General features: G+C 31.3%; 1 protein-coding gene across 3 annotated transcripts; it reads left to right on the top strand.

The window, feature by feature from the left end:
- The first annotated feature begins 174 nt into the window (after positions 1 to 174).
- Krt95d (phosphofurin acidic cluster sorting protein KrT95D) lies at positions 175 to 18,553 on the top strand. Of its 3 annotated transcripts, none has more exons than XM_072898644.1 (12): positions 175 to 427; positions 5,060 to 5,363; positions 5,533 to 5,820; positions 5,910 to 6,009; positions 6,190 to 6,345; positions 8,311 to 8,412; positions 10,530 to 10,798; positions 11,009 to 11,214; positions 11,442 to 11,789; positions 11,865 to 12,262; positions 12,378 to 12,494; positions 12,702 to 18,553. In XM_072898644.1, the coding sequence occupies exons 1-12, from the start codon at positions 324 to 326 to the stop codon at positions 12,833 to 12,835; spliced, it is 2,526 nt and encodes an 841-aa protein (XP_072754745.1). In that variant the 5' UTR covers positions 175 to 323; the 3' UTR covers positions 12,836 to 18,553. The 3 variants fall into 3 exon arrangements, with proteins under 3 accessions (XP_072754745.1, XP_072754744.1, XP_072754746.1); XM_072898643.1 differs by having other exon boundaries at positions 176 to 427; positions 8,308 to 8,412; XM_072898645.1 differs by lacking the exon at positions 8,311 to 8,412 and having other exon boundaries at positions 177 to 427.
- Positions 18,554 to 18,969: the final 416 nt, after the last annotated feature.

The following is an 18,969-nucleotide window of genomic DNA, read 5'->3' as shown; positions in this document are numbered from 1 at the left end:
GAAGTTTTCTGCAACCACACGGTGCAGGGTCGATAACATTAGTAAATTTGCAATACGTTTATCTCGCGTGAAATATACAAGAGATGTCGCGGCGCGTTTGCCAATGAAACGCGAAATCCTCCCTCCGGTTGACCCGCGCAGGTAGCACCTACGGGCGTGACGGCGGACGGCGCCACAGGCGACGCGGAATCTCCGTCGCCGATCCATTCCGTGTGTCCCAGCCGCGCTTCACGGTCATCGATGAGATAGTCGTCTGCGAGCCGCGGGACGCGGTGAAACGTTTAGGGTAGATTGGTGTTGTGCGTGGGCCGCTGAGGCCGAAAATGGCGGAACGGACGAAGGTGACTGCTCCGGCCACCCGGCCCGTTCCCATGAAGCTGTTCGCCACCTGGGAGGTGGATCGCACTCCTCCGAATTGCATACCCAGGTAACGAATTCATATCCCGCGACGATTCGTTTATTATTCCCGGCGCGTTTATTCGTCGCCTCCCCCCCGAGATTCGCTCGGCGCTCTCCTCCGACGCTTATGATGGACGCTATATAAACGCTTCTGTCTGCTGATTCGGAACGATTAGTCCTCTTTTTTTCCTTCTCTTTCGGTACGTTTGAATTTTTGTTATATTTTTCGAGTTGGCGGTGCAGATAGACACGTTGCATTTCTTTTCACAGTCCGAATTGCGATTGGCGCGTCACGTCGCATCCACTTGCAAGACGACAGTAATCTGTCAACGGAAGTTGACAGAACCGTGAACAGCGGAGGAGAAAACTTGTGATCATCGATATTATTCAGCTTTGATATTTTTTCCGATGCTGTTAAAGGGAAAACCTCGGAGAGCTAGGCAGTATTTATTGTTACTTTTCCGATATATCGACGAATATGACGCTTTTAGATGTGTCAATATAAGAAAGTTAATACGAGGCAAACTATTTCTTGTTACGCACTTGTAAATATCGATAGCTGATCAAAAGATGCATCAGGAAACATTGGCATATTATAAAACAATATTCTAATTATTCTAAATAAGTTTCTTGGGAGCTTTCAAATTCAAATTGAAATTAGAATTAATCAGAGAAAAAAAGAGAGAAAATTAATATCTTTTTAATATTATTTATTAGTAGTCATTGTACGTTTTGTTGAGATATTATTTTTACACAAATAATAAAAATATAAATTATATAAATAAATTAAATTTCTTGTTATTTTTTAAGTATTTAATTTCTAAATATAAAATATACACATTTAAATTTCCTTAAAAATAATCATAAATATATTTATATATATATTTTTTTTCAAAAATCACATACAAATGAATAGAAAATAAAAATAAACTTATGATTAAAATTTTGTATACTAACTTATATATTATATAACTTATTTTTTAAAATTAAAGTTTTTTATATTATAAATTTACTTATAACTTTTAATAGATTAATAATAAATATTTTTTCAATATGTTTAATACTCTCTATTTTCTATTCAGATCATTATTACATCTTTCGCTTAAGATTTAAATTTTTTAATCAACTCTAATGAGATTCATTTATTTTTTAGTTTTAAATATTAACGTTTACATAAAGAAATATGCAAGCGAAAGAAAAAAAAGACAACCACATTGTAATTATTGAGTAACTTATTCTAAGAAGCAATATATATACATAGGAGAGCGGTGTTTTAGCGTTCGAAAAATACTTAACAGACATATATCAATCATCTTATCTATCATACGACTCGGTTACTGTTCCTTGAAACATTCTATCATTAACGATAAGAACGTAAAGCTACGAAATATAGACTGTTTTTAAACTTGCTGTACAAAATCAAAGACGGATATTACGTGGATAAATATTTATCTAATTTTAGGTACATCTACGATCAATTCTTTTTAAATATTTATGCAATGCGTTTCAAAACTACGTCTGTTTCACTAAATATTGTTAATCGATTGTAAAACTACTAGTATGTTATGAAAAAAATACAGCCCGTGTATATCTTTATGATTGCAAAAATCGTATTGGCATGAAATACGATTATTGTATTTTTGACTTTCGATTGCGCTGCCAAACTGCTAGTTTGGCAGCACGTATTTGGCAAAAGGCAATGGTTAGTTCGATATAAATTTGAACGCAAAGTAGCCGTAACGTTAGATATTTAATGTTGTTAAGATTGGCGCTACAATGTTGTTGCTTTTCAAAAAGTTACTAAAAATAGATTTTCTGAAATGTGTGCTTTAGAAATATGTTGCAAGCAGAGTTTCCTGTAAATGTAGCGGATTATAGAGAACGACGATATTTTATAATCCAAAGAGCACTTTTGATATGTTACACGTATGAATTTTCACAAATCTACTCTGTATATTTAAATTTAAATATATCACTTATTTTCAATCGCAATCCAAAGGAATTTAAATGTTCCTATCTCTCTCTCTATTTAAATAATTTTGTTTCCGTGGATTTATCATATTTCCGAAAAAGTATTTTTATCAGAAATAGTTTTTCTCTTTATTCCTTTTAATTAATTCAATGTATCGTAATATACGAATATGGTTTTTTTGAAATTTGAATATTCGTGTAATTCGGGTGTTTCATAAAACGTTTAGCTGAATTTAGTCTAATAATAAATCTGTCACGAATTCGCTAATGTCAGATCAAATCGTGCAAATTGGCCTCGAGTCTCGTCATCGTGCATATGTAAAATAAATGATAACGTACCACCTGTAGTGTTCTACCCTCTGCAGCTATATTTAGTATTCGCCTCCCTCTCCCCAACCACAGAAAGCTTTTTCATAAATAACGATAATCACTCTTCTCTCCGCGCTCCCCGTAATAAGGGTTTCGTCGATGTTTCCACGTGGTATAGGTTCTATCATCGAGAAGTAAATTATGTACGAAGAGTGTCTGCAAAGGGAGTAAAGACCGATTGGCTGTAAAAAAAGAAAAAGTTTCTTTTACAAAAGAGTTGTTATCGTCAAAATTTAGCACGTATATATATATATATATATATATATATATATATATATATATATATACACAGGTTTATTTGAAAACTTTTTATCTCGTTTATTTTGTGATCGACTAATTTTTTGTAAAAAATTTTGTGACTTTGAAGGGGACATATGTCAAGGTTACGGAAAGATCAATCCAGTTTTTTTAAATGGAACCACTCTAATTTTTTTATATAAATCGAGTTATAAAAGTACGATGACCAAAAATTAAATAGTTTATGACATATTTTATATTTTAATTTGAAATAACTTTACATTTTTAAACTATGAAATGTCTCGTAAAATATTCATTTTTCGATTATCTTGCTTCAATATTTTTATGCGCAGAATAATAAGAAAAATAAATTGTACAGAAAATACATAGTTGATAGTTGTCTTAAAAAAAGAATACGAATTTGCAACGAGTAGTTACATTTTTTTTTTTTTTTTTTTTTTAAGACAACGAGGTATTTTCTTTATACCAATTGATTTCTCATTAGTCTGCGCATAAAAATATTGCGGCTAAGATAAAAGAAAAATAAATACTTTACGAGGGATATTTCATAGTTTATATAAAATTAAATATGAAATAAAAAAGTCAAAATTAAGTATTATATATCAAAATATCAAATTTTTTTTAAGACAACGAGGTATTTTCTTTATACCAATTGATTTCTCATTAGTCTGCGCATAAAAATATTGCGGCTAAGATAAAAGAAAAATAAATACTTTACGAGGGATATTTCATAGTTTATATAAAATTAAATATGAAATAAAAAAGTTAAAATTAAGTATTATATATCAAAAAATAAAGTATGAAATATCTCGTAAACTATTGAATTTTTTACCATCATACTTTTATAACTTTTTATATAAAATATACGAGAAATCAGTTTATATAAAGAAGTTAGGATAGTTCCATTTAGAAAAATAAAGCTTCATAATTTGTAAAGATGACAAGTAAAAAAATATTTACATGTACTTTGTAGCAGACTCAAAGTCTCACAAATTTCTCTTATTCAACTTTCTTGTAACTTCTACAATTAGTTGCGAGATATTTGCTCGGACATTTATGGAGACACCTTGTATATATTATGCACTATATTTTTCAATATAAAATCTCTGTCACATAATTTTAAGACGTCTAATCGAGTCTAATTCGAGTCAACTAATATTTTTTATATCCTCTTACGTCGAGGAACGTCGTTGCTCGTATATTTAGCTTGTGCTTTGCGTATCGAAGTTTTTAATTGTTTCTGATACACTGTGTGTGTCCCGATCTTTCGAAAAATTCTTTTTTTTCCATCGCGGAATTTTCGGAAGAATTAACAGACGCGAGCAGTGGCGATGCGCATTGTCGAGCAAGGAAGAGAATTGCGGAGAATTCTTTAAGGGAGGGTGGGGAGTTATAAATTTAACGATCGATTTTCGAGTCGCGTGTTAATGTTTCTATACAGAAATCTTGCGAGATATTTCGATAATCGCACTTGGCGGGATTAGCAATCGTGTTTTGCTCGTTTTCATCCGTTATGGTTCAACGAGAAACGATAATTCCGATAATCCGCAATATTTGTTCGCCTCCTCGAATCTAAATTACTTGAAGTTTATATATATATATATATATACACACACACACGCGCGATAGTGTGCGATCCGATCCGATGCACGTCCGCACATACATCAATATACAATCTTTTGCCGGCCCCTCGTATTTCGTAGATGTTTCAATTGTCTCGTCCCCTAAGCTTCAAAAGAGGAATTACATCGATTGACATTATTAATTCATGTACTCTTGTAATTTTTTTCGAACTGCGAACTGTTCGATCAATATTCTGCACATTGAAATGTTGGTTAAACTACCAACGCTTCGTGTTTAACGCTGAAATATGAACAGAGCTTTTCTGTTCAGTGGGCCTATTTTCTAATCCATTTTCACGCGCTATTGACTGGATTCTCGCTTGAATCTCTCGTTCTTCCAAGATGTTCCCTTTTTGTGTATCAACCTTGAACTTTAAAATACTATCCTACTTTACCGTAATTTTAGATTGATTTATTGCCGTTTTTTTTTTTTTTTTTAGGCTGTGTTCCTTGACGTTAACGCGTTTAGTTATACTTCGGCCTCTCGGCTCGGATCTGGCGTCCATCAGCATCGCAGTCAAGATGCAAAGCTCCAAAAGAACTCTGCGATCCAACGAGATGGCTATACCGACCGGAGGCATACTGGATACGGAATTGGAACTGCAGTTTGCGCTTCAGTATCCGCATTTTCTCAAAAGGGAAGGCAACAAGCTTCTAATATTATTGCAGAGGCGAAAGCGATACAAGAATCGCACGATGCTTGGATACAAGACCCTCGCGGAAGGGATCATTAATATGGCGCAAGTAAGTCAGAAATTTGCTTTATTCGACCGAGGAACGGAATAATTATAATAATAACTATGAGTATTAGGATTCTCTTAAAATATTATAATATATGATGAATTGCGGTATAAATAAAAGAAATACGAGATTTGTTCTTGTTACACTGATGTAATCCAACCTTTGAATATAGGTACTGCAGAAGCAAATGGATCTCGAACTAGAACTCGTGTCGGACAAAGCGGAAAAATACGGCGGTCACTCGGTCGCGTTAGCACGTGTGAGCGTTGTCGCTCTAAGCTCTCAACCAGTTGACCACGACAAAAGACTGATGAACGATCCCAACGAAAGGCTCTGCCCGGAATTCAGCGATGAAGAGGAGGAATTTAGTTCGGAGGGCGAGGCGGAGGGCAGCGACAGCGAGCCTACGTTGGAGGTGCACAGGCGAAAGAGTCGCGGGAAAATCCCAACGAATGCCAGGGTGCGTGGATGCAGTATTTCAGACACAAGTCTCTTCGCCCATTGTTACGATTATATCGGGATTATGATGATGTTGTTTGTGTTTTGCAGCAAAGAAATTTGAAGCAAAAGTTTATAGCTCTGCTGAAGCGGTTTAGGGTATCCGAAGAGTTGGAGCACGATCAAGAAGAAATCGGGCAAAAACTTTCGGGTGTGTTTATAACATATATTATGTACAAACTTAATTTAAGAGGTCCAAGATTTTTAAAACGTTTATATATTCGAGTGCGCAAGGTGTGCTAAAAAGATTTTTTTTTTTAATATTAAATAATTAAAACGATGCCTGAAATAGATGAATCGTCTATTCGAATGATTCATTGTTTTGATAAAGGTGGTGATATGGAGATAGAAGAATTGTTTGACGAATTGGAGGACTTATCAGATAGCGGACCGGAATTAGATACCATGTCTGTTAGTAGTACACCGAAGCCGTCGCTAAGACCATTTTTCAGTTCCAGTCGATCCCTTCTCGCGCCACCTCATTCCGGTAAGTCATTACACATAATGATTATTTGCGTATCTTAACGAAATGTGCGATATGTGTGACACATGGCAAAGGTATTTTATCGATTCATTCTTGAAATTAGTTTCTTGCTGATGTTGCGATTTAATACTGAAGCATAACGCAGTGTATTAAAAGCTGATGGTGTTTAAACAAATGTTGTGTTGTTAAGTTATACATAATATATATATACGGTAAGGATTGAAAGATACATTACATATAAAACACGTATTTGATTCGCTTTCGCTCTAGACTATCAATTACACCCATTAAATTTTCATCTTTTGCAGTTGACCGTCATTTTATCGGAATTTTAAATGAAAATATATATTCCTAGTTTAAAATTATCCTTTAAATTTCTCGGAAATTTTTCCTCCAAAGATGATATTTTTAATATGTTACACTTTATAAATAAAATCAACGCAGAAAAATTAGCTCTTTTATTATTAGTATGTATTTTATATTTAATAATATTCCCAAAATAAGAAATATTTTTTTATAAAAAGAAAAGTCTAAAAATACTATAAAATTTATGTCTCTTCTTTATGATGCGTTAAAAAATAGAGTTATAAATATATATATTATATTTATATTTATATTAAAAAGATATAATAATGTACATTTTGCATGCTTCAATTGCAAACATCGAGATAAAATTAAAAATTATTTGAGACTAGCGTTCCCACATTTTTATTAGTTTGCAGATTTGACAAATTCTGAGAAAAATGATAACCTATATACTATAACTTTAATAAAAATTACATATCATATATGTATAACTTTTACTATGCCTGAAAGAGGATTTTTAAAATTCCAAAAAAATGAACGATTGTAACTGCCAAAGATTTATTATTCATAACTATGCTGTTGATGTCTTGGTGAAGCAGCATGATGTGGCTGTTGCAATCCAAATATCTTTGACAGGTTCGTCTAAAGTTTTTATTAACGACATTTATTCAAAACGTAAATTTTGAATTAAAAGAAACATTTAAGAATTTATAAGTTATAGTAAGAGCATATATATTGATCTATATTAGCATAAAGTATATTACAGTCGTTTTTTTAAGACTTAAGTATAGAAGTAAAAATATTTTTGTCATATTTTTTATCGCTCAATGAGATTCTTTATACGACAGGTATAAAAATGTATTTCCATGGAGAAAGAATGATCAATTTTTTAATTTTCTTTCTCTTTCTTTATGTAATTGTATATTTTATTGGGTAAAGAAAGAAAGTGTAAAAACTTTTTATTTAATTTTTTTAAGAATACATAGTTTTATATAATTTTTTGTTAAATTTTTTTGTTAAAAATTCTAGGAAATATTCTAGGAAAGATGGGAAATACAATTTTGTTTGGTCAAGATTAAGAGGCTCTTGGTTTATAGATTACAGCCATTGGATTATGACGTAAAAAGTGAAAAATCTAAATGAATTTTTTCTTGCAATATATATTAAAACAAATTTGTTTCTTTTGTATTTTATTTTAAATAGAACAGATTTATTAAATATTAGCCGAAGATTTTTTCGACTTGTGAATTAATAAATATGTAAATCTTGAAAGATCAACTTGAATGAGCTGTAAGAATAAAATTTATTTTCGCTGGAAATATAAAATACATAAATTAAAAAAAATATATGTACATTTATTAATAAAGAGCAACAAAAAAGAATTTTTTAAAAATATTTCGACAAGTTATACTATCAAATATACGACAGAAAAAACTAATTTATTTCGATATATAGTGCACGAAAGAGATTCGTATGAGTTTTTGAAACGTCATATAATCCAATACAGCTGGAACGAATAATTAAAGATCCTAAACATCGTCGACTTGTCTAAGAATTAAGCCCTTAAAAGAACTTGATAGCTTACTAGATAAAGATCTTCTGAACTAAGTGAAAGTCTGGTGGGTTGGCTTTGCACTGTTGCATGTTACGATTCGATAGTAGTAACCAGCGAGGACACTGGAACTATCTCGGCGACTACCACGTGTCAGCAGCCCGCGGGTCAGCCGGCTAAAGAGAAACACCGTATTGGACATACAACTCCAGGTATGTAAATGTTAATTAATTCCCTGAAACCCTATGAGGACAAAAAATAGTTGGAACGTTCTAAGGACTCCGCTTCTTACCAAACAGCACGTATCTTGCGTTTGTGAATAAAGCATGCAACGTAAGATATACATATATCATTGAAGATAATATAATAATCCGTCAATGTTTCTTTGAATGAGACATCTATAGTCATTATATTTTAATTCTTATTTTTCCACGACATTACGAATTCTTGATCTAATTCGAAAAAAAGACGATTTAAAAAAAAAAATATATAAATATACATACATATATTATATACATTTTACATTTCTAATAAAATATCAGGAAAAAATTGAGAAAGCAATTCAGCAACGACAATTTTGTAGATTGGAGAAGAAACTCCAGCGCATGAATGACCTTGCTAATCAACAGAAGCTTGGTGTTTCAATCACATTTGGTAATTAAGTGGCTTCGCGATTTACACTTACACGAGCAATGTAATTTATCTACATGTATATATATATATATATATATATATATATATATATATATACATACATGTAAATTACATTTCAACTTTTTCCTTTAATAATGCAACATCTTTTTCTAATGTAGCCAAATGCAAGAATAATCGAAGTGGCACGTTTCTCACGTATCTAAAAAGAAAATCGATATCAAGCACTTTTATTTATCAACTTCTATAACTCTCTTATACGCGTATGTATACAATTTAGCATCTCGTTTTTTTCGACTTTGCATCTTCTATTATTCTTACTTTCTTCTCTCTGAAAAAATAATAAAAAGATTAAAAAAAAATACTATTTTGCCTTAAGACATTACGAACACATACCGATGTATTGTTAAGTTATTTTCAGTGTAAATAAATATTTGTGTTGGCATTTAATTTTCTTGCAGTTATTCCTATTATACGAATTTTTCTAAATACACTTTGGTTTGAAAAGATACGCCGTGTAATGTGTGTATCCGTAATGTAATGCGAGAACCTGTGTGTGTTCCCCTCTATATACTACCCTGCTGTGTGTCTCTTTTTACGGCTCCTTGTATGTAAATCTTATTAGACTTCGATCTGTGATCTCCGGCCTGTGTATCTCTCTATCTACTCGTATACGTACGTATCCTTTACTCTGTCAATCTTAGTCATGTATACTCCGCTTTTTCTAATAACGCTGCGAATTGCACACCATTTCACATACATATGTCATTTGCCATAATACCCTGTAGTAAATATTACACGATATACGATATACGCGATCTCGTGAAGTACATCTTCTAGCGTTAATTTAAATCTGACACGCGTGAGCAAAACTGTTGCCATTTATCGCGAGTATTAAAACGTATAACAGACGCCACGTGTATACCTTCGCATCTAAAGTTAGACACATCCTACGTCGAATCTAGAATTCAAACTGTTTCTCTGACACGCGTTAAAGTTAAACGTAAATATGTACATGGATATAAACATAGCGTGTGAAAAAAATAAGATACCATTAAAATACAATTTAAAATAAAAAAAGAATTGAGAAAGAAAAATATATTTTTTGATACTTTAATTAATGAAAAAAGGATCATAATTCACACGAGTATCTATTTATAACATATGTATTTAATTCAAAAGTGTTTAATTTTAGGTACGAAGATGTGGCGCCTAGTGCACTTTTCGAGCAGTTTAATATTTTAGCACATTAGTCGTGCTTCTCTTCACTTTACACTTTCTTATCTCACTTGAATATTTATGCAGAGTCTCCCAAAACCGCCGATATTCCTGTTTTAATCATAAAAAAAGTACTGACACTCTCAACATTCACATATCAATAATGTTATATTGATTGAAAATTAATTGATTGTGAGAAATGAAAATTTTGAAGAAATTTTAACATATCTTTTAAATATATCTCTTGTTCCTTGATTATATAATTCAAGATAAGTCTAATTTTAATTTTAAGCTTATAGTTAGTTGGCCGATGTGTTTAATATCAGAATATCACAAGCTTGTTTTCAAGAGTCGAGGAAGAAGTTAAATGTATCGGTGATTTTGAGACGCACTCTCTATATTATATTTGAAAGTTACGCTACATGATATCCCGATAGAGAGTAACGAAATCTCCTTGCAGAGCGTGGAGTGGACAGACAGAGCGATGACAGTTCCCGAAGAGCTGACAGTGATTCCCATCCTGAGAACTGGACGGATCATGAAGCGAACGATCCACCGAATTATGTAGCGGGTTCACCGCCGAAATCCGAGCAGCCTAATAAGAGCGAGGGTTCCGAAAGAAGAAGCAGACTCTTTGCACGCGACAGAGGAACGCCGGGTAGTAATAAATCCAAGAAGCACAGTCTGAGCGTTGATCTGAAGCCTTCGGCCGATTTAAATAACACAGAGGTAATTATGAGTAATAATGAGCTCTTTATATGTCGTTCTATCGTATGATATTAGGCTCGTCATCGGATCGTTCATTCGACATCGTTAATTTCTCGCATTCACTTTCTTCTTCTTAAACATTAATCGTATTATGTATTTGTACATTGTGTGATTATTAATTAAAAGATTCAAAATCTAATGTCATTTCAAAATTATGTTTGTTAATTTCAGCCGAGAAAAGCGTTAGTCGAGCAACTAGGTCGTATATTACCAGACGATAGTTTACCGGAGGCTGTGTCGCTCGTATCGATAGCAGATCCTGGTGGTGCGGTCCTTGCCGCGAGATTACAAGAGAGAAACCACAAGGTTCTAACAACAGTCTCTCCTGCTGACATCCGTGCAACATTCACGTGTTTGGTCACGCGAATACAAAAATTGTAATTCTCTTAAGATTCTCCAATTCTTCAATGTAACATATGAATTTTTTTCTTCTATTATATATTAAAATGAATTTTTTTTGTATGTGAGACACAATTCATATTTGAGGACATCAAATTTATGAAAAATTGTTATACATCAAATATATTTATACATATAAAAAACTTATCTTACTAGAAAATAATATTAAAGAAAATTTGTTAAATGCATATCTTTATATATTCAGCTGCAACAGTTCTGCGAAACCACCAGCGCCCATAAAGGTAGTCATCGCTGGAGGGGATAGTTTTATAAACGCGGTTCTTCGTCACTACGTCGACCTGTTGAGCTTCAGATCGCCGGATTGGCAGAACTACATGAAATTTTTAGTGGTACCGCTTGGTTCGAATACGTTAACGAGATACCTCGGCTCCATCGATTCCAAATATTCGATGCTCTTCGGAGACGAGTGGAAAGAGCTTTTGGAAAGGGAAGGTGGCGGCTCGATTGAAGGTGCAGCGCGAGTATCGGAATATCTGGCCACAGCGAACACAGTTCTATTGTTACCTATAGCAGAAGCTATGGTCACATACAGGTAATGGATACAAAAATTTCATTTAAAATCATTCTTGAATCTTTCATGGCATTGAAAAGAGATGGATTTTCGCAGGGAAACGGACGACAGCAGTCAAATCTTCATTCCCTTTATAAATGACGTTCGCGTGGGTTGTCCGGATAGCAGTTCTTCCGCTTCAGTCGATCTGGAGGAAAGTAACGTCAGTATGTCTGGTTCTCCACCTTCCTTACCTCCACCGACTTTGCCGGTCCCACCTCCTGGAAAGTTAACGCCACCCAGCAGTCCTAACGTGGGCCAACCGGCGAGAGAAGGATGGGAACCAGTTGAGCTTCAGCTGGATTATTGGGGTAAACAGACTCAAGGCGAAAAAGGAAAGAGCACGTTACGTCAAGCTTTCAGAGCGTTGCACGTGCAAAGACTTCCTTCGTTAGGTGAAGTTCCGGGACATCACTTGTGTATGAATTATACGACAAAAGAGAAGAAACAGAAAAGTAAGAATTACTTCGTAATCTATGTATTTCAGAAAGAATAATATTTTTCGTGCTACAATTAGAATATATAAATGATTTAAGAGTAGAGATTTATCGAAAAAACATTCTGTTTTAGTAATGAGATTGGGTAAAAAGAAGGAAAAAGAAAAAGAAAACGAGCCAAAGAGTCAAACTGTGGATGGCGTGACGCGTCTTATATGTTCTGCGAAAACACACAACATTCCATTAAGAGGTAAAAAATTCTTATATTGATTAAATTTTCAGAATCTTAAGTTTTACATAATTTTGTCGAACATATACATGTTAGATGTAATGAACATCTGGGTAAATTCTGAGAATTATCTTAACTTTCCCGCTTTTTTTTCATTGTTACAAGTGTCATTCATTCACGCTTAATTTTATATTAATTACTTAGTACTGATAATTATTTTTACTACAGTGAGCATTGATGGTACTGAATGGTATGGTGTAAAATTCTTCCAACTATCAGCGCAATGGCAAACACACATCAAGACCTTTCCAATAGCATTATTGGAATATAATCCGCAACAACAGACTTCGAATGCTACATAAATCTAGATTTCCGTCATAATGTGAAGGCCTTTAGAAATTTACTTACATATTTTATATTATCAACGATATTTGACTCGTTTTATACGCAGACCCGATAACCATCAACTTCTTAAGACTGCCTAGTAGAGAGAGTTAGATTTTAGCGGATATCGCAAATTCCAATATATTCGAGATACATTACTTTCATTCCATTATTTGGTAATAGCGATAAACGATATTTAAACATCTAGGACATTCTTACGTCATACAAAATGTATAGTTATGTGTAATAAGCATACATTGTGTCCACTAGGAGTTTATATAAAGCATATATGTCTTGAAATTACGTTGTAAAATATAATTTATATACTTTCTTTTTTTTAGATAATTCAATATATAATAAATATATAATTTTATCGCATCAACACAGATTATAGAAATTACGCATATTCGTTTGTTGACATATCAGTAATTAGAACGAATATGTCCATGGAGATTTTGTTGGTTATGGGAATGCTATTATACTGAAATTTTCTATTAATAATATTTTTATGACAATATGGTACTCAATTCAATACAGAGATATCTTTAAGTAAGAAAATATAGTTTAAAATCAAACTATTCTTTTCACTTTTATTTAGTATTAATGTTTTGTAATCTCTTTCAATGCCTTTGTTTCAAACATAATCAAATTATTATTTTCATTTTTATTTAATATTAATATAATAATGTTTATTAATTTCTGTTAATATCTTGAATTATTTCATTATTGTTAATCATGTAAATTAAAAAATAATGAATTGAGCATAATTTCTCTCAAAATTTCTCTTTTTTAAAGATATCTTAGTATTTTATATTAGAGTAACAATGTGTGTGTTAAAGCAATTTTGTCGCTCTTTTTTTCGAATATGAAATTGTTGTTTGTTTTCGAACAAAGAACAATTTTTCTCGAACAAAGTTAATTCGTTAATATTTTTATTTGAGTTACATGTTACGTGTATATACACAAGGGTCGTGCAATCAATTAATAAAAAATAAATAATCAGTTGTTACAATTCAATATTTTGATAATTATGCGAAATATAAAAAAAAATATTTAAAGATGGTTTAATGGTATAAAAGAAAAATATCCTTTTTTTTTCTTTTTTTTTTCCTTTTTGTTCCTCCTTTTGCTCAATTATGTAATTGATGTCAAAATGAAGAAAATGGTCTTTTTGATAAATAATGTAGAAAAATTGTCTTTTTAATGTAGAAAAATTTTGTAACTTTATTTCAGCAACATTCAGTATTATAAATAGTATATCTTTTCTTCCCATTAAATCATCTAAATAATTTTTTATTGTTTCAAAACTAGTTATTGAGATGGCGACTTGTAACAGATTACACGGCATATCCTGTATATACATCATTGTTTTATTACAAATTCCGGATTTCGGTGTTTATAAAATGACGGAATTCGGAGATTCTACTGCCAATACTAAAGTTGATTCTATTTTCTTCTAATTTTTGGCCTTTTATTACAATAATTATCTCAAATTATAACATCAGACACATAAGAGCTTGTATAAATACAATTTTTTAAATTAATAGTAATTATTTAATCTTAATTGACTTGCATTTCATTTGTGATAAATGAATATGAAGAGTAAAATAAATTTAATGCAATTTTTTTGCAAACGATATGCAAAAACAGAATGAAAAAACAGTTGTTGTAACTATTTTATTGGAAAAGGAGATTTGGAAATCTATTATACTGAAATCCGAAATTTGAGATATGAAACATGCTATATATATAACGTTAAGAAAATGTGCAGATATTCTAGAAGAAGCGTTATTACTGAAGAAGTCTGTGATACAGGCAAAAAATTTTTTAGCGCACAAAATTAGAGAGATGATACTATATGTGCGCGATATACGAGATTGGAAGTTTAATGGATACAAAAAAATTATGAAAATAATAATGAAATAAGTAAATAAGAAAATATTCTTAAAGATTGCTCATTCCCAATGAGTCGTCATCGGTTAAAATACTATTTTATCATTTGGCTTTTTCTGAAATATTTTTGCACCTTATTTGATAGGATATCTCTTGTCGATACAAGGAAAATACTCTCTTTTAAAAAACTATGGATTAAATATTTTTTTTTATTTTCTTAGTTCAAGATTTAGTTCAATTTTCTCATTATACTCGTATTAGTATATCAGTTTTACATAGCTTCCTTAAAAGACGAGGATGATTGTGATTTCTTTGTGGCAGATTATATAACAAATAAGAATTTATACATATACTATATATATATATATATATATATATATATATATATATATATATATATATATATATATATATACTTGTATAGTAGAATATTTCTTCCGTTTATTCAAACGATTCATTTATCGCGTGTTATTTGTTTATTTTTTTTTAAATAATTTTGTAAGATTCATATCAGAAAGATGACGAAACATCTTGAAGTAAGATAATGCAAATATTATTGCAGAGCAAGCAGAATTTCTTTAATCCTTTCGAGATAAATATCACGATTATGAACTATATGTCATAATACAATAATATATTTTATTGCATCAAGTGTGCAACTATGTATATAAATATATACATATATATTTACTATAATTGGTATAAAATTGATGAAGTATTGTGCTTTATAATCTATTTGATTTAAATGTATTAATATATGAAATTATTTTTTTAAACTGGTATAGAGATTTGAAAAATTTTAGATAAAGAGTTACTTTATTCTAAAGTGTCTATATATACTTTGTTGAGAAATTGAAATAATTTATTTAGAGGTTTTTTTTACAAAAAACATGTTTAACGGCAAGTAAGTTTTTTATGTCTTTAGTAATTACAGAAAAATAATTATGCAGTTAAAGCATGCAAATTCAACACATTGTACATAGTTGTCCTTCGAAAGGATTAAGAGAGTTTACTATTAATAACGTGACGAACTTTCTGATTTCTTTCTTTTTTTTTTTCAATTTGATAAAAAAAGCGATAGTATAATAAATATAATACTGTTTGTAGCGACGTAGCGTCGCGTTGACTGCCTAATGCCAAATTAAAAGAACAGAAATGCCTACTCGATTTGTGTCCGAATGTTAAAAAAAAGGAAAGAAAATACTCTCTTTATAAAGGCGTCTTCTAGTTGTGCGATTAAAATGATGGCACTGATGTGATGATCGTGTCTCTTGCCAAAGTATATACATAGCAAAATGTCTCTATGTTTGCGCTCCCCTTTGCTAGTCTGCACAATTAGCTGTTAACGCTTATCTCGAGTGATATGACGTAGTCGTATATTTAACATATTTTTTGGCTGATGATAAAAAAAAAACAATGCCATTAACCACCGAATAAATTAATAATCTGATATATTGATAGGATAATGTATGCATGAGGTAACATGTGGCCATAACAATATAGTCTTTGAGGATCAAACTCGCAAGCGGTTATACTTATAATTTATTGCAAGAATTATTACGTGACATTAAGGAGACTCGTCGGAAAATGTACTATACTTTCATAAGAAAGAGAAAAAAAATTTAAAAACTCTTATATTGCGTGTATATCTTCAAAAGGAAAATACACTTGTTTCACCGAGCATGCTGAAGAAAGAGAGTCAGCAATTTTATATGTATATGTATATATATGATATATCTTATTATATATATTCTCGAGTTTTCAAAAACGAAACACTGCATATCGATAGGCTCGAGATTTTCTTATTTATTTGTTGCTTTTTAGAGTCTCGTGTGTATATCTTTATTTTATGACATCTTTTCATGATTCTTTATTTAATCACACTGCGTTTAATCTTTTTAAAACGTTTATTCTTCGAGAGGATGCCAAATCGACTTGCATCCAGTGTGTTTAAGGGATATAGCGTTTAGATAAATCAAGCAAAATTGGATCGCAAAAATAAATCTGCGAAATCGAGAGTGTAAGAATCCTCTCGTCGACTTCTTTTGATTAATTTAATTTTACGGAGCACATAGAGGTTGAGCGTTTACAGGGAAAGGGGATCATCGATCTTAGTTGATCGCTCTCTATATGAGCGTATTGCGCTTCCGAACTTTGTAAATGCGATACCAAAGATATATTTGAAAAATGTGATCCGAATCTATATATATAGTCGCTAAAATTCTGTATATTCAGAGATTAGTAATTGTTTCCTTTTTTTATATATTAATTATAGCGGTTCCTTCCTCTGTCGATTTTATTATAATTATACCGTTCTTTTTTTTAAATAGCGATCGATATTTAATCGTATCATTTATATATATATATATAAAGATAAATTTTAAGATTATATCGCTAAGATATTAGAAGAATAACAGTCACGTGTTCGCGATCGGATTGCAAAAAAAAAGAAATAACTTTATTCAATGAGGATGAATATGCTTCCTTATGCTAAGGAAGTATAACGTGTATAGTGTAATATATAAATATATATGTGCATATATATGCGTAGATTTCAAATTCTAGTCAAAATAATGAGCGTTTCGTTGCGTAATCGATATGCGCGTTGGATACAGGAATATAGAGTGAAAAATATCACTTTACCTGGATTCGTTATCGCGAATGCGTTTTATCATTAGGCAGCGTTAACGCCGAATGCGCTGTATGATCAATCTGTAATACTATATGTTATTTGCGAACGATCGTTAGCACGTAATTGTGTCGTAGCTTCGTTGCGAAAATTCTCACTGTCAATTTGCGTAAAGCGAGTTTTATCGCGTACGGACAGACCGGCTCAAAGCTTACAATAATTACAAGAAGTAATATATACTAAAATTCTTTAGTAAACAATAAAGAATTAATTATTAGATGGCGTTCGACTTTCAGAATCCTAGACGTCTTTATCGTGCTTATTATATGCGACGTTCTATATATATATATATATATATATATATATGTACACATTACGTGAATTGTTGTCGCGATACTCGCAAGGGATTGAAGGATCCATAAGAGATTTGTAAAGCGAAAAAAAACTCAATTTAATGTGAAATAGATAGAGCAACAAAATTGGAACAATTAATTTTTTGTATCCACAAAGACGTTTATCCTGTTGTTCTATTCAAGAGCTACGCAAATAATGTTTTATCAATCAAATTTAAGGGTGAACATTCTAAACATGTGTGAGAATTTATTTCATTGCACTTAAACAACTATATCTATGTATGAATATCGAGTATTAATATGGACACATAAAATAAAAAAGAAAAGAAACAAAAAAAACATAACATGTTGAAATGATTTGATGTTTGATAAGAGTCAAAATGCATTGTTTACTGTTAAGAAAAGGCTTTTCAAATGTTTATACTGATATGCTCTGTAGTAATGTACAGCTTATAAACGTAGAATATGTGTGTGAGAGAAATGTGTGTGTTTCTCAACACTTCACAATAAATTTATCCATCACGTTAGTGTACATGTTGTGAAATATTTATATATATCGTTTTGGAGTACTCGCGATTTATGTAAGGTATAATAATTTCAAAATGAATGTAAAAGAGAGAGAGAGAGAGAGAAAGCGATATCTATAAACTCGATATAAATGTATTAATAGGTAATTTGAGAGTAGATAAATAAATAATTATTCATCGTTCAATGTAGAGAAATGTTGAAGCGTTACAGCTTTTCGAAGTTACACATTTGGTTTACTAAGATCAAAAGGCGCAAATTCCGAGAAAGGCTGAAATAAATTTGTATAAACCGTAGCTTTTTCATCCGCTTTTTTATCCGCAAAATCCCATATTGTTCAACAGGATAAATATTAAAAATATAATATATATATTACTGCAGATTTTTTTCGCGCGCATTTTTGAATAAAAGAAATTGAATATTTCTTCAGATGTAGATAATAAGTTATAAACTTTAGATTTGCGGAATAAAAAATATTACTTTTCCATGTAATTTTACCTTAACATATACTTTAAAATACTTTCATATGTGCAGAATAATCAGATGCATGAATTTATGTAAAAAGAATTTTATCTCTTTTCATTAAAAAAAAAAAAAAAAAAAAAAAGTATCTTGCAAGCTTAGAATTTTTTTGTAGAACGTAACTATACGTTTCATTGTTTTCAGATGTTCAAGTTACATAAAGAATATTGTATATGTATATATATTGAAC

This window comes from Anoplolepis gracilipes, chromosome 8 (genome assembly GCF_047496725.1).
Source record: "Anoplolepis gracilipes chromosome 8, ASM4749672v1, whole genome shotgun sequence".
In the NCBI taxonomy this organism is placed as follows: domain Eukaryota; kingdom Metazoa; phylum Arthropoda; class Insecta; order Hymenoptera; family Formicidae; genus Anoplolepis; species Anoplolepis gracilipes.
Note: the sequence above shows the minus strand (reverse complement) of the source record. Positions and strands in the feature narration are given on the sequence as shown.

What these genes read in the sequence shown, in the direction of transcription:
- Krt95d (XM_072898643.1), top strand. Translation starts at nt 324, where the DNA reads ATGGCGGAACGGACGAAGGTGACTGCTCCGGCCACCCGGCCCGTTCCC. An exon ending in TCTCGCGCCACCTCATTCCG is followed by an intron (nt 6,346 to 8,307) that starts GTAAGTCATTAC and finishes ACGATTCGATAG; the next exon opens with TAGTAACCAGCGAGGACACT. An exon ending in ACACAACATTCCATTAAGAG is followed by an intron (nt 12,495 to 12,701) that starts GTAAAAAATTCT and finishes TTTTTACTACAG; the next exon opens with TGAGCATTGATGGTACTGAA.